Source organism: Colletotrichum spaethianum, assembly GCF_022836535.1.
Source record: "Colletotrichum spaethianum MAFF 239500 DNA, contig14, whole genome shotgun sequence".
Taxonomy (NCBI): Eukaryota; Fungi; Ascomycota; class Sordariomycetes; order Glomerellales; family Glomerellaceae; genus Colletotrichum; species Colletotrichum spaethianum.
Window position 1 is genome coordinate 455,369 of NW_026054784.1, and position 23,105 is coordinate 478,473.

The 23,105-nt window shown below is 49.2% G+C and overlaps 7 protein-coding genes across 7 annotated transcripts; 5 read left to right on the forward strand and 2 right to left on the reverse strand.

Annotated features, from left to right (window-relative positions):
- Positions 1-21: 21 nt before the first annotated feature.
- ColSpa_06103 (uncharacterized protein) lies at positions 22-576 on the forward strand (the record flags this gene model as incomplete). Its single annotated transcript, XM_049272315.1, is given in 2 exon segments — positions 22-399; positions 415-576. The coding sequence occupies 2 exon segments, from the start codon at positions 22-24 to the stop codon at positions 574-576; spliced, it is 540 nt and encodes a 179-aa protein (XP_049128272.1).
- Positions 577-723: 147 nt separating this feature from the next.
- Positions 724-1,479, forward strand: ColSpa_06104 (uncharacterized protein; the record flags this gene model as incomplete). Its single annotated transcript, XM_049272316.1, has 1 exon — positions 724-1,479. The coding sequence occupies one exon, from the start codon at positions 724-726 to the stop codon at positions 1,477-1,479; it is 756 nt and encodes a 251-aa protein (XP_049128273.1).
- Positions 1,480-2,282: 803 nt separating this feature from the next.
- On the reverse strand, positions 2,283-3,281 carry ColSpa_06105 (uncharacterized protein; the record flags this gene model as incomplete). The annotated part of the gene is made up of 1 exon (XM_049272317.1): positions 2,283-3,281. One exon carries the CDS (start codon positions 3,279-3,281, stop codon positions 2,283-2,285), a length of 999 nt encoding a protein of 332 aa, XP_049128274.1.
- Positions 3,282-5,248: 1,967 nt separating this feature from the next.
- On the forward strand, positions 5,249-5,593 carry ColSpa_06106 (uncharacterized protein; the record flags this gene model as incomplete). The annotated part of the gene is made up of 2 exons (XM_049272318.1): positions 5,249-5,297; positions 5,382-5,593. The coding sequence occupies 2 exons, from the start codon at positions 5,249-5,251 to the stop codon at positions 5,591-5,593; spliced, it is 261 nt and encodes an 86-aa protein (XP_049128275.1).
- A 7,135-nt stretch (positions 5,594-12,728) lies between these two features.
- Positions 12,729-13,868, forward strand: ColSpa_06107 (uncharacterized protein; the record flags this gene model as incomplete). The annotated part of the gene is made up of 3 exons (XM_049272319.1): positions 12,729-12,958; positions 13,020-13,491; positions 13,596-13,868. 3 exons carry the CDS (start codon positions 12,729-12,731, stop codon positions 13,866-13,868), a joined length of 975 nt encoding a protein of 324 aa, XP_049128276.1.
- Positions 13,869-14,502: 634 nt separating this feature from the next.
- On the reverse strand, positions 14,503-18,619 carry ColSpa_06108 (leptomycin B resistance protein pmd1; the record flags this gene model as incomplete). The annotated part of the gene is made up of 3 exons (XM_049272320.1): positions 14,503-15,395; positions 15,479-17,824; positions 17,884-18,619. 3 exons carry the CDS (start codon positions 18,617-18,619, stop codon positions 14,503-14,505), a joined length of 3,975 nt encoding a protein of 1,324 aa, XP_049128277.1.
- Positions 18,620-20,622: 2,003 nt separating this feature from the next.
- Positions 20,623-22,560, forward strand: ColSpa_06109 (cytochrome P450 monooxygenase SAT11; the record flags this gene model as incomplete). Its single annotated transcript, XM_049272321.1, has 5 exons — positions 20,623-20,968; positions 21,045-21,898; positions 21,970-22,080; positions 22,136-22,302; positions 22,368-22,560. 5 exons carry the CDS (start codon positions 20,623-20,625, stop codon positions 22,558-22,560), a joined length of 1,671 nt encoding a protein of 556 aa, XP_049128278.1.
- Positions 22,561-23,105: the final 545 nt, after the last annotated feature.

The following is a 23,105-nucleotide window of genomic DNA, read 5'->3' on the forward strand; positions in this document are numbered from 1 at the left end:
CGTGCCAACATCACGGCACAAATGGACTCGATCAATCTAGGTCACCTACCGCGCTGCTTGCGGGACGTCGCCATCATCGCCCCGCGCCTCAGCGTCAACCACCTCTGGGTCTACAGCCTGTGCATCATCCAGGACGACTGGGAGCACCAGTTCCCGCGCATGTCCTGGGTTTACAAGAACGCGAGCGTCGTCATCGCCGCCGCCGCCACCGGTATCTGCCAGGACTCCTTCCTCGGCGATGAAGAGGACGATGAGAGAATGCGACGCCCAGAACCGTTCGTCATCCGCGACGCCCACCCCTGCCAGCCCGTGCGCGTGCGCACCCGCGCTGTCCCGACCATCGGCCTTCACGAGGACCTGCAGTCCTTCTACAGCGCGCGCGACTCCCTCGACTACCGCGTCTGACCCCTCCAGAAACGCCTCCTGGCCACGCGCATCCTCGTCTTTTCGCGCACAGAGCTGCAGTGGTCGTGCCAGGCCCTGCAGGCTTGCGAGGGCGGCCACACGAGCTCCCCCAACCACCCCTTCACCCCGCTCATCACGCTCGACACAGCCAAGAAGGCGTATTTGCTCTGATACAGGCAGGTCATGGAGTTCTCCTAGCGCCGCCTCACCTTTGAGGGGGATAAACTGCCCGCCATCTCGACCGTGGCCGGTCACGTTGCCGACATCACCGGCTCACGGCACATAGCCGGCCTGTGGCGCAATAATTTCATCCATGACATGTGCTGCGAGCGCCACATGTTCGAGAGCCTCCAGTGGGAGGCGACGCGCCTCTGGCGCGCCCCGTCCTTCTCCTGGGCCAGCTTGGCGGACAACGTCTTCTACAACGATAACTCGATCGCCGCAAAGGGCTTCTACGTCTTCCAGGTCCTCGACGCTGAGGTCACGCGCCAAAGCAACCCTGTCTTCGGCCAGGTTGTCGACGCCTGGGATGACATGGAAGCGCCTCTGATCGAGGCTACCCTTGAGACTCATCTGCCCTACGACGGCAGTGACCTGTTCAACTACAACAACCCAGCGCCATATTCCTCCATGGTCAGCCAGAGACGCTGTTCCTCGCGAAAGTCGGTGGGTGACACGCACCTAGCGCCGAGGCCAATCCGCACCATGAGCAGGGATTTTGCCCACGGGCTTGGCAAAGCGGCGTACCGTGTTAGGGACATTGGCAGCGTCGAGCTGAACCCGCCCGTGACGGTATGGGTGATGATCGTAGGGTACTGGTGGGAGCACACAAATAAGTACCCTAACGGCCAGCGGTGGGTGACAAGTATCATCCTGGGACGTTCGGAGAGTCTGCTCGGCGCATACGAGCGCCTAGGGTACAGAAATCAGCCGTGGCCGCCGTGGGAGAGGATTCTGCAGGAGGACTTTGATAGGATCAACGCTCACGTCAATAACGAGGGAGAGAAGTCACATTGCCGTATCGTTCAAGTGAAATTAACTAATCAAAAGTCTTTGTTCAAAGCAACTACCTAGCTTTTACAGTAATGTTTAGAAATGACGTACTTCCCATACGAGCCGTCACCCAAATTGCACCGCACGCATCCAACGACTAAACTATCTTTTTCTTCATCATCAAGAACAGAAAACTTTCTTGAAGACTGCCGTATTATTCCCGCAGTGTAAGCTTTCAAAACAGCCCAAAATAAAGTATCGCTGCACTTGTCGGTGTCTACAATGTCCCGCGACCAAACCTATCCAACCGAATGGAAGGAAAACGCGCCCTACCACGATATAATGCCTAATTGTTCTAAATTGAACTATTAAGAGGAAACAGAGACTCTTCACGCTATTAAAAACATCGAGGCCCAAGGATTTGCATCGCGAATTTCCCATGTGGCAGATATAGCCGACCGACTCTTCCGCCAGTGGTGGTGGATTAATAGGAGTGGGCGGTGTCTGACACGCTCTGACTAGCCACATGGGCCCAACATGATATAGGTATTGCTCTGGAATGAATGGTCATTGATATCACTACCTGAATAAGGTTCTCTAGACGCAGATCGAATGATCTTCTCCCTTTGTTCTTCTTGAAAAGTGACCTCTCCTCGAAAGCCAGAGGACTCAGAGCACCGTTTGATGTCGAGCTCTGCTTGTGTCAGCGATCTTCCGATACATATCACTTTGCAAAATCCTCCGGAGCAGAAAACCGTCCTGGTGCTGCGGAGTGCAGGTTTCAAACTTGACGTTGACGCACAGCGGTATTATGTGACTGACAATGGGGCAATCAGACGACGGGTTTCTCAACCCCAGAAGACACTTTACAAATACATACAGAGCTAAGACATGTCAACACCCTCTCTTTTGCTTTCCGGGTGAATCATCTCCTCCATAAACAGATCATAAATGCCCTCTTCTGCTGACTTCACAGCCTTGTAGATCCAAAGACTGCCCTGTCCCTCCGCTGCAAGCAATAAATCACCCTTCCCACTGTTTTGTAGTTTGTTGGCGACGGGCGACAACACTCGTGCCATAGCGATAGGTCCCCCCTCCGGTACCACAACCCGCCCGGCGAAGATTGCAGTCGCAACCCCCAACACAAGCTGTGCCAACGTAACCGAAACCAAAATCAAGTTAGCATAGTCCCAGTGGTCAATGACCAAGTGAGAACCCTTTATGGCGGCGAAACCATCGACCACCAAGGGTTCGTTGCCTTGTGCACACATAGCTATCGTTCCTATAGCGAATCGTGCCATATTCAACGCCATCAAATCATTGGATCCCATTTTTGGCAGACCAAAGGCAGACTCAGACGGGTATACCTGGTACTGCATGTCGTCTACTTCCAAAGACGAGACTCCGATGCCCTGTAGTGAAATGGCAGCGGCGGCCATAGATCTAAGACTTTCGGAGACCTCGTGCTCCGGCCTGGTGGCGTTTCCGACGCGGCCAACGGTAACGTTACAACGGTAATACCACGGCTTATCCTCTGCAGCTTCGAAAGCGGCGACAGTTCTGCAACCAGCCCCACAGCTTTCCGAGGTGTTGGTCATGAAGGTGGTCTGGTTGACGCCACCTCGAATAGGTATGAAGACCTCCTCCACAGTCCCATCCCCCTTGGTTTCGATACTGATTCTGTCTTCGGTTCCGTTCCCACCGCTTGTCACGTACCAGCTACGACACACTGCTGAAGAGTTAAGGGTTCGATCGGTGGTAACGACAAGGCTTCCTACTTGACTGGAGTCATTGTAGTCATCGTCATCATTCTTGTTATCTTCTATAGGCAAGGCCGATGTCTCGTGAAAAACGTATTCGCAGTGTGTTTCGTCGCAGAACATGAGGGGATCGGAAGGTGTCCATATAGACCCAACAGTTGGGATCTTCTCAACCAACGCAGTATCGAAGGCAAGGGAGAGCTGACCGTAGCTGGAGCAGGTTAGTATTCGTTCGTGGCCGTTTGAAGGCCTTGGGGGAGGGGGTAAAAGACGAGCCTGTTTGCAGTATATTCTTGAGACTTGAGAGAATCAGTGTTACTTTGAACCATCTTCGTTGTTTGTATGCTGGACATGATGGGTATCGATATTTTCCCCTCCTGTACTACCATTGCTAAGGAATCGTGTATCTCGACGGAGTAACATAGTCCAAGTAGCGCCAGCGCGACTTGAACCGCCTAGTTATCATCCAAGCACATGAGCATCTAAACACTGCTTGCGAATCCGTTTCTAGGGAAGAAGAGAGGGGGGAAAAGTAGTATGTATGGAGGAAGATGTATGAACATACCAGGATTAGACACAACCATATCAAAGCAGCGGTGTGGACGCTTAGGCGACTTGTCCGTACTGCGAGCTTAATGATGCAGCTGACACTCTCTGCTTGCAGGATCAAATTGACCTTGGGTCACCGGTCAGTCTCAATGGGTTTAGGGGCCTGAAAATACTCGACGTACCTTCCGCAACGAGTGATAGCGACGGCTCAATATCCACCATCGAAGTGTGACCACAAAGTCGTTAAGCCCTTTCAGCACAGAAATACTAAGCGCAATAGACAAGCCAGTTATGATGGCATTGACTTCCCGCTTTGTCATTTGGGACATGATGGGGAGCACTTCCGAGTAGAAAACAAGACAGACGTACAAGGCGAAAACGATCGCAAAGGTAACTAGCCATCCACCAAAGATGCCCAGGTATACCCACCATCGATTTCTCCTTCGAGCTCTCAATCCTCGGAATCCGCCCTGGACATTATGCGGGCTCTCTAAACCCATCGACGTCAAGGCCTGTGGTGGGCCATCTGTTTAAAAAATTAGCTACGCACATTAGATAACCATTTGTCCGTGAGGTTCAGACAGGCTAATTGCGTGAGGAGAGTAAATACCATTAGAGAGAAGAGAGAAGGGATGCATGGTATGCATGGTATGCATCATGGGACGACTATTTGGGAGAGGGGGTTCGTTGGCAGGAAGTGTAGGAGACACGCAAAATTAGATACAAAGTACAGTCAAAAAGAACAAGTCTCGATTTCAGGGACAGAAGGAGACGACCCTGAGAAAGAGGACGAGAATTCCGAAGAAACTTCATATCCCCGTCTTATTACATGCACGCTAGTGCTGGGAAACGCATATCGGGGCAGTGTTCCCACAGGGATCCTTACGACTAGTGACGGTGAATACTCAGGTTAAGAAAAGTCTGTTGTCAGGGGCTGTACCCTTGCTAGTAACCGGACAAAACTGTCCCACTATGTCTAGCCGGTACTGCGGTCCATTAAGAACGCGGCGTCCAGTCTGTGAAGCCGGCAGCCGGCTCGTGCCCCGCAAGGGCTCTTACGGGTTTCGGAGGTAACAGTGGTGTAGAATGATGGGGCTGGGAGGTCTATACTGAAGGCATCAAAACTCTCCCCCGCTTCCGGAGATCTTCGCAGCTCCTTCATAACCTATATATCCTAACCCTCTAGACCCAACAAATACCCATTGCTCAGTTACAAATTTCTTCCTGGCTATTATCTCACCACATTTCTTACACTCTGCTACCATTTTCTGTCACTCTTTTGACTAAGTCCTTTAAGCTTCATATTCGCTATCATGTGTCGTTCGTCTCTTATTGTACTCTCTGGCATGCTTGCAGCTACTGCCGGTGCAGCAACCACTACCGCAACTGCCACGTCTGCTCTGCCTACCGCGCTGCCTTCTCTCGCCTCCCAGCTCCCTTCGTGTGTTGCGCCATGCTGGAACAAAGTCAATTCAGAGATCGGCTGCGCTGCTGGAAATTTCAGTTGTTTGTGCGAGATAGACGGCGAGCTAGTCGTCAAAATGGGTATCTGCATTCGCAACAACGACTGTTCGGACAAGGAAGCCTCCCGTAAGTGAATCACTCCCCTTAACCCCCCTATTTTCTTCGGGGTAAAGGGAAGAAACTAACTTGAGTTTATCCTATCCTATTCAGAGGCAGTAGAAATCATCGGATCGATTTGCGATGTCTACAAACAGTCGTCAGGGGCTGATGCTGTTTCGTCTGCCTCAAGCATTATCACGGCGGCTGCCGGGAAGGCCACCGTCACAGCTTCCTCGACGCCTACTTCTACCAACGCTGCCAACCTGATGGGCCACAAAATCGAGGTGGCTGTGGTTGCCGTAGCGGCTGCAATTCTTCTGTGAGCCGGCCTACCCGATATGATCAGCTACATACCTCGTCATGTTACAACACTGGACTGCGCTATTGCTCAGTGAATATGATATACAGAAGGATTCACACTACATCAAACGCACTATATCAGCAGCAAAGTACCAAAATTAGGCATCTGGAGATTGAAGAATATTTAGACATGTTTCCATACTGAAATAGAAAAATGATTTGCCATCATAAGCTACAGGCTGTATTCGCTCAGTATTTCAATCTGATATAGCATTTATTTCTTCATCGCATGTATGCCTGCATGTTAGGAATCGCTCTTCGAGATTTTGCATCGTCTGGATGAGGTGTAACAGACTATCTAGCACCAGACTATAGGTACAGTCCTAATGCATACCAATATACAGTCATGCGATGCTGTGTGCATCGGGAACCACCAAAAGGGGATGGCAGGATTCAATCGATAGGTAATCAATATACCTGTTAAATCCCTAAGCTTTCATGTTGGGAAACTAAACGAGATGTCCCCAATGGGCGCTTGAGGAGGCGCGTTGAATTCCGGCATGTCAATCAGGAAACACATTTACTGAAGCAGATGATAAAACCTTGGTATCCCCAAAATCGCAAGGCTGACTTCTGCAATATCTCCGAGAAAAGTGCGAAACGTCAGGGGCACGGGGCTTCTCACGAGCTGTTCCCGCTTTCGCCAGAGTCAGCCCCATCAGGTATATGCCATCCTAGCGGATTGACATCGGCACAGTACATGCGACAAGGAATAAATAGGGGTTGGGCAGATTCAAGGAGTGTTCACATGCTTTTTTTGGTATTCCATCTCCCAAAGATTAGCCGGCAGAATCGGCAAGGTTGAGCTGATACTATCAGCCGTACTTGGGCCCCTGAGCTTTATTGAGGTACTCTTTGTCTTCAATACAACTCTCCCCAGGACCACCATTATCGGGCACCCAACCTCAAACTTATACAAGTGTATTCACTCGCTAGAGGACGCTGGTGATACCTGTCGTCTGCAAAACACATTGGAAGGCGGAATTGTAAAGCAAGTACCCGAACGTAGCTAGAACAGACGTCAAGCAACAGGGAGCTGAGATAGAGCAAGCGCAAATTGAATCTCAAGGATTGGTGGGCCCAACGCGTACGTCCGCGTGATATCAGCAAGTCGGCGAAGGCGAGGAAGAACACGAACAGGAGGCGGCGTTAGTCTGAATTCGGACTGTCTTGGATTTCCTTGTCTGACACTATTAGATCGAGCAACCCCATCCCATCAACTGCCAATGACCGCTCAAGCAAGGTCTACGGTCGGATATCCATTCTCAGCCGATCATGTTAGCGGTTTAAACCATGGCCCCAGAATTCCTACAGGGAAACCGACACCAGAGAATACACATAGCAACCAAGGCTTCAGTTATTTATGAGCAAAGGGGGTCTATGGGAGGGAGTGAAACCCGGAAAGGAGAACAGGAATATTAGCACCCGCAACATTTGGCCTAATGCTCATAAGAATGCCTTGTTTGGAGCACACAATTGCCCGTTCTCGTCACTTCAGTGACACGTCTGCTTGTCTAATGCAGTCTCTAAATGGTATTGAAAGTATCGAGGATCTCTCCGAGAATAAGCTCATGCCTCTCTCTCACTGCGTTTGCGGTTAGAAAAGACTACTACATTACACTATCGGCACTATTCCACACACCCTGTCCTAGTATGTTTCAGCATGTGTCTCCTACATGTGTGGCAAGAGTGGCTAAGTCTTAAAAAGTTCTACCAAGGCACCTTAACGTTTCCATCCTGCAAATCCGAGTGGTGTATGTTAATATGATTAAATGTACTATTAGTGTAGTAAATTCGATTGGCCCGTAAGCATGGACCCACCAGTGATTCTGCCTTACTCTAACAGCGGCATCTCCGCCCCCCACACGTGCGGAACACCTGATCCATGTGATTTTCGCGGCTGTTGATAGGTGGTAGTAAGGGAATGTTAAGGTTTTAAATTAAGGCCCACCGCTCGCTCAAGGTGGAATCTCATAGGGCGGCAAATTGGTCTTAGAACGGAGGGGAAGTTGGTGTGTGCGCGTGCGGACAACTCACTTCTGCCGACTTTCAATCCGAACGTCGAACGCGCTGTAGTATGGCTAACACCCCCACCCCCCCCCCCAAAAAAAAAACCCCCCCACCTTGTTTTTTTGCCCCATATGTATGTGTACCTGTTGTGATCTAACCCACCCACCCCACAAGAGAGCCACCCCCACATCCGAGCCATCCGAAATTGCTGCATCGTTAAGAACATCCCTTTTTTCAAACTATCGCAACAATTGCTATTTGTTGCCAAATAACGCCATCTTTTTGGGATACCTTCTCTATTACACCATGAAGTAATACACTGAGTTTGAGCTCCAACAAGCCCTTGTAGACGTAGCAGATGGCTGCCTTATCCGCCAGGCTGCTCGTAACTAGGGTATACTATACCAGACCCTTCAGCATCGGCTGCACAGTAAGCAAAACAGAAATACTACGTAGGTTAATTATCAGCGATTATTATAGTCATAAGAGGCTAATCTAGCTACTTATATATCTACCTAAGCTACCCTAAGCAGTACCTTTACTTATTAGTAAGTAAAGGGCCTAGTAAAGTATATAATAAGTAATACTTAGTAACCTCTAAAGAAAAAATAAATAGCTTAATTCTTATAGTAATACTTATTAATTAAGACTTAAAGATACTAATTAATTAATTTTAAGTAATATAAAGCTTATATTATAAATATTATTTAAAAATAATTTAATTATTTAAATTTATTAGTAATTAAGAGTATTTATTTATTTAACTAATAGAATATAAATAAGACTAGTATTATAAAAAGCAAAAAAAGTAATAAACTAATACTAGGCTTTATAGTATTATAATATATTTAGAAAAAATAGCCTAAATTTAAAGTATAAATATTACTAATTAAGTATATATTTACTACTAAGACCTTTTTATTTCTTTTTATTATATATAAGGATAAGTTAATTTAAGCTTAGTAGTTTTTATTATTTAACTTATTTAAATATATTAGCTAGTATTTTATAGTATTAAATAATAGCTAAATAAATAACTAAATTACTTTTAAGTAGCTAAAAAAGGTCTTTATTCTAGAGACTATACTTAGTTAACTAAATAAGGCTAGGTTACTAATTCTAAATAACTATTATAGTTATATAATAATAGACTTTATATAATAATACTTCTAGTATTATATTTATTTACTATTTTTATTACTATATTCTTTTATTATCCTTTAGCCTTTAAATATATTAGTTTTTAGCTTATTAAAATAAGTATATTAAAAAAAAGTTAAAAGTTTAAGTAATTAGATAAGTAATTTAATTATTACTAATAAAAAGGTATTTTTAGATTATTATTTTAATATATATAAAGTAATAATAATAATTTAGAATATAAAGTTTAGCTAAAAATAGGCTAAGTTATAGCTAATATTTATATAGTACTTTTTATTTAACTCCTTAGTATTAAAAGTATTATTTAGTTAACTAATTAGTTAATAAAGCAGTAGTTAATAATAAAATAAAGTAATATTTATTATTTTATAATTAACCTTTTATTACTTTACTAATTTATAGTATTAATTATATCTATTTAACTAGCTAAATAAAAATACCTTAAATACTTATATTATCTATTACTTATCTAAAAAGCTATAAAAGGAATATAATAAGTAAATATCTAGACTAGTAATTATAAAGTAATAAGCTAGCGATCTATAGGCTTGTCTAAATAACTAGCACAAGGGCAAAAGGAAAAAGGTCCTAACATCTCCTAACAGCACCTTCACAACAATAGCCCATATCCAGCAGGCACAAAATACGGATATCAGCGATACAGATAGTCTAAATAAATCCAGCGCATCTGAATTATCTAGTAAAGCCGAAAGTTGTATCTGGGTGGGTGGAAGAGGGAGTGAAATAAGTGGTGATAGTAGTAGTGATGGTGGTACCGATGGTGGCTCGGATGTGGGGGTGGCTCGTTAACAGGGTGGTTGTGTTAAGCTAGGAAGCTGACTGTCGGTTTGCGCTTGTTGGTCCTAATGACTGACACAAAATCCAGAAAAGGAGCCTGTCCGGCCACGAATCTGAAAACATTGGTTGCTTTTAACTTACTACTACCACGGATTAACGGTATGGCTAAACACGATAAATCTACGGAGCTTATGAGACAGACACCTAGCATAGATCATTGTAGAAATGTCCCTGAAGTGCGTGTCTACTGAGGATAGATAGGCAGCAGATGTCAACTGCCAGTGTGCATTAATAAGCGCACATACAGAGCTGATCTACTAAGAGTTAGAGTAAAGATGAAACCAATCAAATGACCATGTTTTCATGTACCTCGCTTATCATACATTTGGGTGTGTGAAAGTCGTACTAGCAAAACGCCTGAGCCACGAGGAGAAGCATTGCGCCTTTACCGCAAGTGACTATTTCCTCATATCACTATTTCCAGTAGTCATGACTAGAGCTGTTCTTACTAGGAGACTGCTATAGGCAGAGTAGGGCGATCAGCTTACTTTCTTTTCCAGGTATACTATTGCTATGGAATAGTACTGTCCTTTCTTCTGTAGCTAGTCAAGGCCACACGCATGGTAGCAAGTCTTAGCTGGAGGAGCCGGAGTAGGCTAGATATCCCATCGACTGCCAGTTGGCGTCGCTACAAGTAAATCGCTTGAAGAAGCTCCATTTGTTTGCGCACAAGATCCCAATTTTGACTTGCGATGCTAGATCATGTCGGCCTGTTACTCGCATTGGCTTTGCTCTCTCCTGCGATATACTAACGCCAACTGGGAGTCGATGGGATAGAGTTTTCTCCTGCACTGCTATTTCAATTGGGATAAAAAGTTCGGGAGCATGGTTCACATTAACCATGTTGGTATGTAACTCATAGTTGGATTTAACGCCATCGGTTGAACAAAAAAGACTGAGAGCTTGTGGACGCTCCCATTTATTGTCTAAGCCATAAAGAGATTACTCCTGACGTATAAGTTCAGTTCGCCTGAATCATGGACCCTAGGCCCGTACAACTAGGGAGCCATTATGGGACCGTCAGTTGTCCCGAAATCCGAACCATTGATACGATGCCAGCCACTCCCAAAGAACGGATTTTATCCAAACTGGATGATTTATAAACTTTCATCAACCACTAAAGTGTCAAAAAAGCATCTCCAATTTCGAAACCCAAGCGGACTAAACGTTCCGCACTTGGCATCGAGGCACTGCAACCTGACGATGTTTGATACCTTAATCTCCCACTTCGGAGAAGGAATGATATAAAGAAATGATCGAAGTGACACAACTATAATGTAGATTGTCAGGAACGTGCCACCCCCGAGTAATCGGTATGACTCGGTAATAACGCCAATCTTACAAGATGGTAACAGTCGTTGCTTCCACTTTGAAGGTGCACAGCAAAGTCCCTTCCAAGTAGTTATAGCTCCGAACCGGTGGCAAATGTTTCGACCTTATTTTCATAACTATGGCGTTCTGTTATACTTGGTGCACCCATCAAGGCGTGACTACGCATTTTTTTGAGGGAAGCTGAAGATTGTTTACTGCGCGGATTCTTCCATTTATTTCTCTACTCGTTTCTCTCTAACTTCTAGTGAAGCAGCATCAACGCATTAGTCCGAGACTCGATGCTTGGTGGAAAAACGACCCATAGTGGATAAACTAGAGTCAGGTCATGACTGGGCCACGTAGCTGGGCCAAAGTTTGTCCAGGGATGCCCCTCCTATGATCATGGGTTTGAGCATGGAAAAAAGTTGATATAGGCGGTGACGAAGGCGCTGACAATGGTTTCAAGGCAGGGGCTGTTGGCGGACCAATGGCTTAGTAGCGGGGAGGAGGACAAGGTACTTCAAAGTGGCAGCCTGAAGAAGGCTGGTAGTTAAGATTATGCCTATCTTGAACCCTGCTTGCGTCGATGTGAGGCTTGCGTGATACGTCGATCCTATTCTGGACTTCGGCAAATCAGTCTGACTTGGCCCTTTGATATGACCCAGGAGCTGGTAGTGAATTAAGCTGCATTATTCTTTGAAGATTCTGTATCGGATAATCTCATAAAGTGTGAGGATTCTACTGTTATGACACTGGTATGTTGATTTACTAGCCCATGCAGCCTATAACGTAGATGCTACCCTAACCTTATTTTCTATTCATATACTTTATTAGGAGGTCACCTCTGTCTCCAAAACTGTTGTGTTACCCTAATATATCACCTAATAGAGTTCATAATATTACCCAGTAAGGTTTGGACCTTGGACCTTGGGCGTATGATGCTGTGTGATTATGCTTTGCTCATTTCTAGCAGCGCATAGACTTCCTCAATTCCGTTAGTGCATTATTAGCACACTCACAAGACTTAAGGCCCTACAACTTCCCAGAAGGGATAATGAATCCGAGCCGGGGAGCTTCCCGGTCATCCTTTTAGCCACTTTCCTTCTTATCTTACTCACGTATGGTAATTGCCGTAGCCCTAAACTGCTAGAGCTAGACTGACAGTGCTGGTAAGATCATTCCGTATGCATAGTGACCAACTGATAGTATCTAATCATCTAGTATCGCGTATTACAATCCGTAACAGGCCAACTACGTCACATGCAAGAGATAGTGTTGTTCGTTCGCAAAGTATGCTGACTGCCAACGTAACACTGACCACGATTCGTCCCAATTTGTATCAAATGTATCCCAAAAATATCATCCATACGGGGCGAATAGATCTCTGCTGTAACCGGGACAGGAGAACGGATGCACCGATCATGTACCTAATCAACAGCGTGCCACTTCATACTCCGGTGAAAAAGCTAATGTGGGTTTGTTAGCAGCAGCACTGCCCTCGAAGCGGGGATACTAATTCAAGTTCCAATCTGGCCACTGAAGCACCAAGGCAGTTGAAGACGCTTGTCAAGACTCCATCGGCAAAACACAGCCACCTAGCTGACTGCCATACAGGTTCATGGGAGCAGCAAGACAACCTAACATAAGGAGAAACTATATATAAGATCTCTGTATCCTGTCTAACCTCCGAGTTTCTGCAGAAAACTACTCTTATTTTATGATTCGACACTTCTTTGGCCATTAGACGAAACTCTCACAATGTCGATATTATTCAGACCCGTCACATACCTCGCCATCGCAGTGGCCCTAGCGCCTCCCGCATATGGGTCATTTCCCCCGACCCCAAACAACACCATACCTGGGAAATGGCGAGAGTCGATTTTACGGACGTGGGATTACACTCTTATGCGATCGGAGGTCTGGACTCCTGAAGCGACGCTTACAGGTTATCAAAACTGGGCCTTGGATCAGATGATGGACGGAAACGGGTCAGTTACCTGGCGGAATCTTCTATGATCACAAAATTAACGCTTCGAAACAACGCTATAGAACCATCAACGTGTGCATGAGATGGAACTCCAATGAGACAGTCACCGAGACAGTGCGCCAGCAAATCGAAATCGTGTACAAAAAGCAATATGAAAAATGGTTCAAGTGGTTGACCGGCTGGGACAACTACCCGTTTAACGAGTTCAAGTTCAATGTTATAGGTTGGGCAGTCCGGGAACGACACTTGATTCAAGGCCCAGCCGACAACTTTGAAGTCTACACTGATTTCAGAGACGATGAAGGCCTTCCGACCTGTGACCCAGGATGTTCTCGCCACGAACACCCGGATGGCGACTACAGCGATTGCCCTGGAGGTTACGATCAGCGTTTCCACCAGTTTTTCTTCATCAACAGTGCGTGGGAGAACTTTAACATGGGCGCTGCCTCCGGATATGGCATTGACATTAGCCTCTTCGGGTGGAAAACAGTTGGTAGCAAATTGGGAGATTGGTCTATCCTAATTCATGAAGTGGTAAGTTATCTGGAACTTGATGATTTTAAAGACTAAAAAAAAAAAAACCTTGGCTTTGAAACTTATATAGAGGGTCCAACAACTAACAAGTTAACTGTCCACAGGGTCACACGTTTGGTTTCCCAGACTACGTCACTGATGGTACGAAGAACCACTCCTTGTGCGACATTTTGTGGACACCTCCGAATGCGCCCAACGATTTTGTCATGATGCCTGGTGATTCGGGGCGCACGTTCCTCAGGTTACCGAATTTGAGGGCTGGATGCTGCGCCACTGGTGGTCAAGGTTCTCCCGCGTGCGAGCCTGGCAGAACGACAACACAACCTTTCCGCCGCTGCCCACTTGTCAGTGGGAACAACCACAATAGCATCGTGTAACATAAAAAAGCCATCCTATCATTCAGGATATTTCCTGGTCTTGAGCAGCCTGTATTGTGTGCTAGGCTCCTGCTGCTACAATAGCGAAATACTGCAACAGCCAGACGAACTACAAATCTATGCATAGAACAGAAGCAGAGAAAACCAATTTAACCCACATACATCCTTGAGTGAAAATCGGCCAGGCGGAAGTTGTTTCTTTGGATTTCCCATCCGTTCTGCTGACTAACAAGTTCCTCTTTAGCCCTGTTAGCCCTCGTTTTAGAGGATCCGAGAACCCAGTCATTCACGAAACGAGAACGAGAACGAGGTGACAGGCGGTGGTGTGGCCCAGCACCAAAACATGACCATCCTCATTATGGCCACTTCCCTTGTTACATTCAGCCCATGACAGGAAACCTGTCAGTATAGTGTGGTACTTGTAGAGGTAAGGGTGTGTAATTATCGGTATTGAGTAGAGGAGTACATTCGTACATCTAATGGAGGCAAAAGAAATTTCAGGCCATGTTCCCTGTATGACCGATACCTTCATAGTCTAATACGTGCATACGAGGCATGCGAATTATAGTTGTGACTAAGCTGGAACGGCAAATACACTAACTCATGTTGAATATTTGTGTGGCAGCTACCTCTCTCAGACACTGGCGACAACTTCTCTGTCCAGCGACTGAGCTAAGACCATGTCATAATACCTTCCTCGCCTCTGAAACAGTTCCTCGTGGGTGCCCTCCTCGGCCACCTGGCCTCGGTGCAGCACAAAGATGCGGTCGCAGCGCTGTATAGTTGACAGGCGATGAGCAACGGCAATAGTGGTTCGACCGGGCTTCTCCCGCGCGACCGCCTCGATGGCGGCCTGCACCAGCGCCTCGTTGGCGGTGTCCAATGCGCTGGTGGCTTCGTCAAACAGCAACACCTCCGGCTCACGGATGAGCGCCCGCGCGATTGCGAGACGCTGGCGCTGGCCTCCAGAGAGAGCGACACCGCGGTTTCCGACATCGGTCGCGTACCCGTCGGGCAAGCTGCTAATAAAGTCGTGCATGTTGGCCGACCGGCACGCGCGCTCCACGCGCTCGTCTGCGTCGGGCGCCGCCGCTTCGTCGTCTGGAAGACTGAGGAGAATGTTATCCCGGATGCTGCCCTGGAACAGCGCCGTTTCCTGCGACACAAGGCCGATGCGGGAGCGGTGGAATTGCACGTCCAGGTCTCGGAGGGGCGTGCCCTCGACGAGGAGCTGTCCGGAGCTGATGTCGTAAAATCGCTCTAGGAGGGCAACCATGGTGCTCTTGCCGCAGCCCGAGGCACCTACGATGCCAACGGACTGGCCCTTTTGGATCTTGAGATTAAGACCGTGTAGTACAGAGCGACTGGGCCGGCTGGGATATGCGAAGGTCACGTCGCGGAACTCAATGGCCACCGAACTCCTCTCGCTCGCCGACAGTTCCTTGGCGCCGGAGGAGGTGTTTATGGGAGGCTGCGATGTGCGCAAGTCAATGATGTGGTTTGCCGCGGAGTGTGCTTTCGAAACGTCTATTCCAAAAGGTCAGTATTCTTGGTCTCTCTCTGCCTTGTGAATCCTACTTGAGATGGGTGCGTTTAGTGAAGCAACTTACTGGATGAAAAGCCGAACAGGACGCCGCCCGATTGCGACCCCATTAGCACCGCCATGAAGACAATGAAGAATGTCCGCATATCGTAGTGACCCTCAGACAACAGCTTGCCGCCATACCAGAAGGCCAGGCCCGTCACGGCCATGTTGATACTCTCGGCGAATGCATGGACGATCATAGTTATCATCTTGCTACGCAACTCCCGGCTGGCGCACTCATCAAGACGAGCCTGGAAGCCGTTCAGGATCTTTTCTTCCAACGTCAAGCTAGAGACGGTGCGAATGGCGCCGACAGCCTCGGACGCGAAGCGGGCGCTTTCCAGATACATCTGGGTCAGACGGTCCTCGTTGGCCATCTCGAGGCGCAGACGGAAAAAGCCGGCACCGAAAAGTGTCGGCATGCCGCCCGCGATGACGACCAGACCCAGGCGCCATCCCATGGCAACTGCCAGAACGAAACACGAGATGATGTCAACAAAGATGACTATGATAAGAGCAAGGTTGGTGGACAGCAAGTTCTGAAGCCTCTGGGGATGCAGCGAGAGCCGGCTGGTCATCTCGGACGCACCGTGGCCCGTGGTGTCAAAAAAGGCAACATCCTGCCGCAGCATAGCGTCGAAATACCCCCGGCGGTAGAAGCGCGTGGTGTGGAACGATGCCACAGTCCAGAAGAACCCGACGCCGAGGTAGCACACGAAGACACCTAGGCTGAAGACGAAGTACATCAATGCCCAAAAGTTACCGCGCTCTACCAGGTGGTGGCCGGGAGGGAGCTGCAGTGTCGGGAGACTGGATCCGAAGAGGACGGCCTGTGCGGGGAAGAGACCGCCGCCAGCTGCCGAGGAGAGGATTCCAAAGAGCCAGATTGGCCAGATGTGCCAGTGCTCCTTCCAGATGATGATTTTGAGGCACTTGACGATGGAAAGCTTGCGGGAAACGTCCGCGTCTTCGTCCTTGGCCTCGTCTTCATCCTCTGCCGGATCTGCTGCCAGTTGGGATTGCTTGGTTGCAGACTTGGACAAGACTACTGGTTTCTCCTCTACGCCTTCGACTGAGCTATCATCTCTACTTGGAACTTCTGAGGACGCGTACGTCTCAATAACCGCTTGTGCAGCTGCTGCCTCGCCCGTATTGAGAGTCTGGGCATTGACGAGCTGGTGGTACGCTCCCCGTAGATCGAGCAGCTGTTGGTGGGCGCCCTGCTCTACGACCTCGCCCCGACTAAGCACGATGATCTTGTCGGCTTTCTGGACCGTTGAAAGTTTGTGCGCAATCATGATTGTGGTACGTTGCTTAGAAACATTGTCAAGGGAAGCCTGCACTTTCCTCTCTGCCGTAGGATCCAAGGCCGAGGTAGCTTCGTCCAGTAGCAGGATCTGCGGATTAGAGATGACACTCCGGGCAATGGCAACACGCTGCTTTTGACCTCCACTCAACAGAGCGCCGCGTTCTCCGACCCTGGTGTCGTACTTTTGCGGCAGCTCCTGGATGAACTCATCCGCAAACGCCTGGATGCAGGCTTGTCGGACGAGTTCTCTCTTCTCAGGCTCAGGGAGATCGTTCATAGGCGTTCCGTATAGCCCGTGGACTACGTTGTTGTAGATTGTGTCGCTGAAGAGCACTGGCTCTTGCTGAACGAGGCCGATCCTCCCACGCAGCCATCTGAGGTCCAAGTCGGCAATGTCATGACCGTCCACGTGGATGGATCCGCTGGTCGGGCTGAACCACCGTTCGGCCAGTCCGACAATGGTACTCTTTCCAGACCCAGACGCACCCACCAGCGCCGTGACCTTACCGGCCTCGAAGGTGAGGCTGACGTCGCGCAAGACTTGAACAGAGGGCCGCGACGGATAAGCAAAGCTGATGTTGCGTAGCTCAACCATACCTTCACACTTGTCGGGCCGCTCGCCCGTGTCGGCCAGGGGATCGATCTCAGACTTGCGGTCGATCATCTCGAACATGCCCTTAGCGGCAGCTGAAGCCTTGGCGAAGTCACCGAATCCCGGGGCCACGTTGGATGCGGCGTTTGTGCCCAAAAGGACCGCGAGCAGCACCGAGATGATTTGCCCACCGCCGCCGATCTCGCCGTTGTTAAGCAGCTTTACGCCGTAGAACCAGGCAAGCGAGTAGGCGCAGTAGATGGTGAAGAACTCCACACTCCACTGGACCCCGATGACGGGGCCCTTGCGGAAGCCGAGCTTCTGCGCCGCGGCCAGGTAGTCGTCGTACTTGCGGCTCAGCTTAGCACTGGCATTGTAAGCCGTCACGATTCGGGTCGAACCCAGAGCCTCCTCAACCAGGCCACCGGCGCGGTTATATATCTCTAGGATCTTTGCCTCAATCTTGGCGTCTGATGGTGTATTCTGATTAGCGATGAGAATTGGGTGCAGGGAAGCAAGGCACACTTACCGAGGCCGAAGGTGATTTTGAACCCGATGAAGAGAACGGGCAGCGAGGTAGCCGTGACAAGGGTGAGCTTCCACTGCCGCGTAAAAGCGACCACAAAAGCGGCAACGAACATGGACATGTTCTGGATCAAACTGCCGACCTTCTCGGTGCTGCCGTTTTCCACCATGTCGGCGCTATTGGAAATAGTAGACGCGACGGTGCCAGGCGCGCAAGAGTCGATGAAGGAAACATCCTGCCGGATCATCGACCGAATGAAATCGACGCGGAATGCCCTAGTCACGCGAATGCCCACCAGACCAAAGCACGTGGAATGCACGTAGACGAGAAAGAAGCGGCCGATGAAGAGGTAGAGCAGCCAGAGGGCGTTCTTTGACATGTTGCGGTAGAGGTCCTGCCCCGAAATACTGCCATTTTCGTAATTGTTGAACTGATTCACCGAAGAGCCAAACACCACCGTCATCAGCGGGGGCAGAATACCGGAGGCGATGGCAGCAAGCAGGCCGATGAGCCGGAGGGCGTGATCCAGAGGTGTCGAGTAAGACCAGTGCACGCGGAAGAAGAAGTGGAGCGACCCGGGTTTCTTCTCCTTGCTGTCTTTGGCCTTGCCAGCGTCAGTTTGGTCGCTGTTGCTTGTCTCATTGTCGACCTGGCCTGATGCGCTGTGTCTGGAATTGACGGCGGTGTCTGTCTCGGCGACCGTGGCAAGGGGAGCCGACTTCTCTCCGAGGTCTGTCATCTAGGATGTGGGCGCGCAAGTGCGTGCTACCGTTTTCACCGCCAACGGAATTGTCCTCTGAACAAAATCGAGGACTTTTCGCCGAACAAGGTGAGTAGTGGCCCAGTTGTTGGCGAAGAAATCCCACCACAGCCGTTTGCAAGTGGCGAGAAAACAGATGGGAGAAGAAGTTGCGCGGCGCCTATTGGAATCGGGTTTTTGGGACAATTGAATAGCCACAAGGCGGCCCAAATATCAGTTCGACGATACGCCTGACCGTAAAAGTTGTAACGGCGCAGCGTTTTCGCTTACGATGCAACCAGAATGATTCATAACAGTACAGGGGACGGAAACGCGAATGCGGAAGGTCATTTCGTATACAGATGATACAAACCTATGGGTCTTTTGCGGCATGTAGGGTTCTAGAGTCTAGACCAAGTCCAATATTTGAACAACACGTCTGATTGGCTCCGCGAAGGCTCCTGATCTACGGTTGGTGCTTATCGCGTTGGTTGTCTGCTTGGCCCGTCGCAAGCACTGTGTTCGCGCACATGGATCATTGATTAAATTAAACACTGCTGGGGTCGGAATATAAAAGATAGGAGCTGACTTGAATATGTGTAGAGTCTAGAACGCCGGGGGAGTATCCGGTGCGGGTCGTCCCGTACGTGTTGTCTGCCAGGGCAGGGAAGGGGGGCAAGGGTGAGGGGTGCTGCGATGAAGATTGACACGCCCTCACATATCCCACCAATTACAGTTTTGTTGGCCTGTACAGGGCTAGAGACGGCTCAGAGATGCATATGCTCGAGAGCCTAGAATCAATTGCTTGGCCTACAGGATGTTTTTGACGCCCTGTAAGCTTACAAAATCAGGAGGCGTACAGCTATCTGCCCCTCAACCAGGGCCGCCGCAATGTTCTAGCCATCAGTAAAGTATGTCGGTGTTGTAGCCGCGGTTGCAATGCATGAAGGGACGTTTGTATGCGAGGACCGCTGTTTCCACGCGGCAGGGTGTAAATACTATTAGCCGCGACATGGTATGCAGGGACCTCGGACACGGGCAGGCAACCCACTTTCCGACTACATGAACCCATGCAAGATTCTGCTCTCGGAAGTATCACTACAAAGCAGATACTTCAAATGCAGGTAAGCAAGAAAGGCTATCTTGAGGCCTAGACCTCGTTCGCTTCAATGATATGCTTCGGATTCAGCCCGAGCCTGGAGACAGACAGGGATACAGCGGCTGAAGCCTCGCGATGCAAGGTTGAGACTGCATGCTCCGCTACACGTGTACATGTGCGGAAGATTATATGCAGGGTCTATGGTTTCGGCCCAAAAGCTCACTTCCGCGGCTTACACGCATTTGGAAAGAGGGAAGACAAGATGTCGAGGGCATGCTGCATCTGTAAATGCGGCCTCTAAGCCATTCGGGCGCAAATGAGGAGGCGGAAACCGTCAGCAGGCGGCTGCATTCGGATCTATCACGGATCTTGTAACGTAACGTGTAATCCCTCCAATCATTTCCTGTTCTGCTTGGCTGTCTTGCGGCAAAACGGAATTGCGCGTGAAAACCTTGAGACGCATTATCACAAGCAGACGGACACGCTGTCAAGGCCATGCTCGGCTAGCCAATGGGGAATAACAGGGGGGAGGGGGAGGAAGGGCGAAGCAAGGCTTCACCTCGGGACATGATTCTGCAGACGGGGGAGAGGGGTAAGCCTCAGTGTAGCAATGTGCTCGGAAACGAGGTCCTGCGCTAGATGATGGCGATTGGGTGTCGAACGATAGTTGGATCGGGGGGTCGTGTGATGGCAGACAGCAAGCCGAAAATGACAGCGAACGCCGTGAAGCATAGTCCTTCGAATATGGCAGGCGAGCATACGGGTAGGATTGCGGGTTTTACCTTGTTTGAGTGCCTCGCAATAAAACTAGTCGTTGGCCCTGAGAAATTCTTTTCTATCTCCAGATTCTTTCTATCTTATTTTCACGTCAAAATATTGTCTGACGCATTCCGTTTCCTCCAAAATGTCCAACATAGAGGTTTTGATCAATACTCTGGCCCCCGATGCTGTTGTCATCGAGGAGCCCAACGGTACTCTCTCCTCACTGGTAAGCATCTTCCCAAAGGCAGAGTTTCTGTCATCACTAGGCAATCTAGGCAAGACGAATCGCGGCGAGCTGGCCCGTCGCTTGTTCTTTATTTGGGCAGGCTACGTTGTCCTACGATGCATCTACAACCTCTACTTTCATCCTCTTCGTAAGATCCCCGGTCCATGGCTGGCGGCCATGACGCCGCTCTGCGACTTTTGGTACGATGCTGTCAAGAGCGGCAACTACCTCTGGGAGATTCAGAAGATGCATGAGAAATACGGTACGCTCCATTCACCTCCTTTCCCTTTCCAACAGACGTCATCATGCAGTCACTTTCACGGATTGCTAATTTTAAGGCCCCATTGTTCGCATCAACCCCAACGAAGTTCACATTGACGACCCGGAATACTACCAAAACGTCTATGTCGGCGGCACTCACCGCGTCAACAAGGACTCGTCTACCGTAGCCGGTTTCGGGGTCCCTGCATCTGTAGCAGCCACTGTGAACCACGGACAGCACCGCTCCCGCCGCGGTTACATGAACCCCTACTTCGCCAAGCGGTCCATCGTTTCCATGGAGCCCCAGATTCACGAGCGTATCACGGCCATGCTGAACCGCCTCGACGGTGCCCGCAAGGAGGGCACCAAAATCTCGTTGGACCTGGCGTTCTCCGCCATGACGGCCGACATCATCACCCAACGCTTCTTCGGCTACCACTACGACTACCTCAGCATCCCTAGCCTAGTTTCGCCCATTCGTGAGGCCTTCAAGGGTGTTTCGGAAATCTTCCACTGGACTCGCTTTGTGCCGTGGGCCATCAAATACCTCAAGAAGCTGCCCATCCCCATTATCCGCCTCATCTTGCCACCTGTTGCCGAACTTCTCCTTCTACAAGAAGACATCAAGATGAACATCAAGAAGAAACTTGCCAGCAAGGAAGATAGCTCCGCGTCCAAATCAATCATGATCGAGGCCCTCGGCGACCCGCACGTTCCTGCGCAGGAACGCACCATGAAGCGTCTTGTAGATGAAGGCCAGGTCATTATTTTCGCTGGAACAGAAACCTCGTCGAGATCGCTCGCCGTCGGCATGTTCTACTTGCTTGACAACAAGTCTCTCGTCACTAAGGCCCTTGTGGAGCTCTCCAAGGTGGACCACATCCCCGACGAAGAGCTCACAATGAAGGATCTCGAGACACTGCCTTTCATGGTACATATTCTTCCCTGTTCACTGACGGCGCACGCAGCCGAGAGTTTCCAGTTAGCTAACAAAATTCTCAGACTGGCATTGTTAAAGAGGCTATCCGCCTTTCTTATGGACCCATCACCCGTCTTCCCCGCGTGTTCACCCACGAGACGCTTCAGTACAAGAACCATGCCATTCCCCCTGGAGTAAGTGATTCTGTCATCTTTCTGAGCTTTCGAACAAATTTTCTAAAGAAAACAGACGCCTGTAAGTCAGTCGACGTATTTCGTGCACACTAACCCCAAGTGCTTCGCGGATCCCTTCACCTTCAACCCAGACCGCTGGGTGGAGGCGGCCAAGGCAGGGTTTCCTCTCGAGAGGTACCTCACGAGCTTCACCAAGGGTTCCCGGCAGTGCCTCGGTATCGGGTAAGTAAAAAAAAGATGCCAATTCCATCGTCCGTTACGAAATTCTGATGACAAACGATATCCAGCTTGGCCCACGCCGAGCTGTACCTGACATTCACCCGCGTTCTTCGCAACTTCGATATGGATCTGGTGAACACGTCGGTCGCCGACGTCCAGGTCCACAACGTATTGATTATCGGCCAGCCCAAGTTCGAGAAGGGCAAGGGTGAAGGACAGGGCGAGGTCGAGGTGATGGTGACACGCAGGCTGAGGTCCTGAGATGGTCTTGGTTCTGCGGAAGTATGGATGTCTGATCTTGGGTCAAAAGATGCACGGAGCATTCATTGAAGGCCAGGAAAATCGGCGGAAACCCTTCATGAGAGTGCAGAAATTGTAGGGTGTATTTGGATGTTTAGATTGCTACCTCGAATGATTTGCCCTGGTCGCTTTCTCTCATTGGTTTTATTTGCCAGTACCACCGCGCACGCAAAGTAGGTTCGAGATGGCTTGATGTTCAAACAACTTGCGATTTGATGCCATGTGGGTAAACATGTGTTGCCATCTAAATATCTGACCAAATGAACAATGGTAAATGTGTATTAAATGCAATCAGTGACCGGAGATTAACTTTCTATCATACTTAAAGCAGGAAGGCTCCAAAAGCAGTATGTGGAGAGCTTGAGCTTGCACAAGACGACTGATGAAGTTGGCGCGGTTTACTTTGAGAAGACAACACTACATGACAGCCAACCGAACCCAAGTACATTCACTCAAACCTTCATCGTGCAGCGGAAGTATGTAAATGTGGAAGCTGAATTATCAAG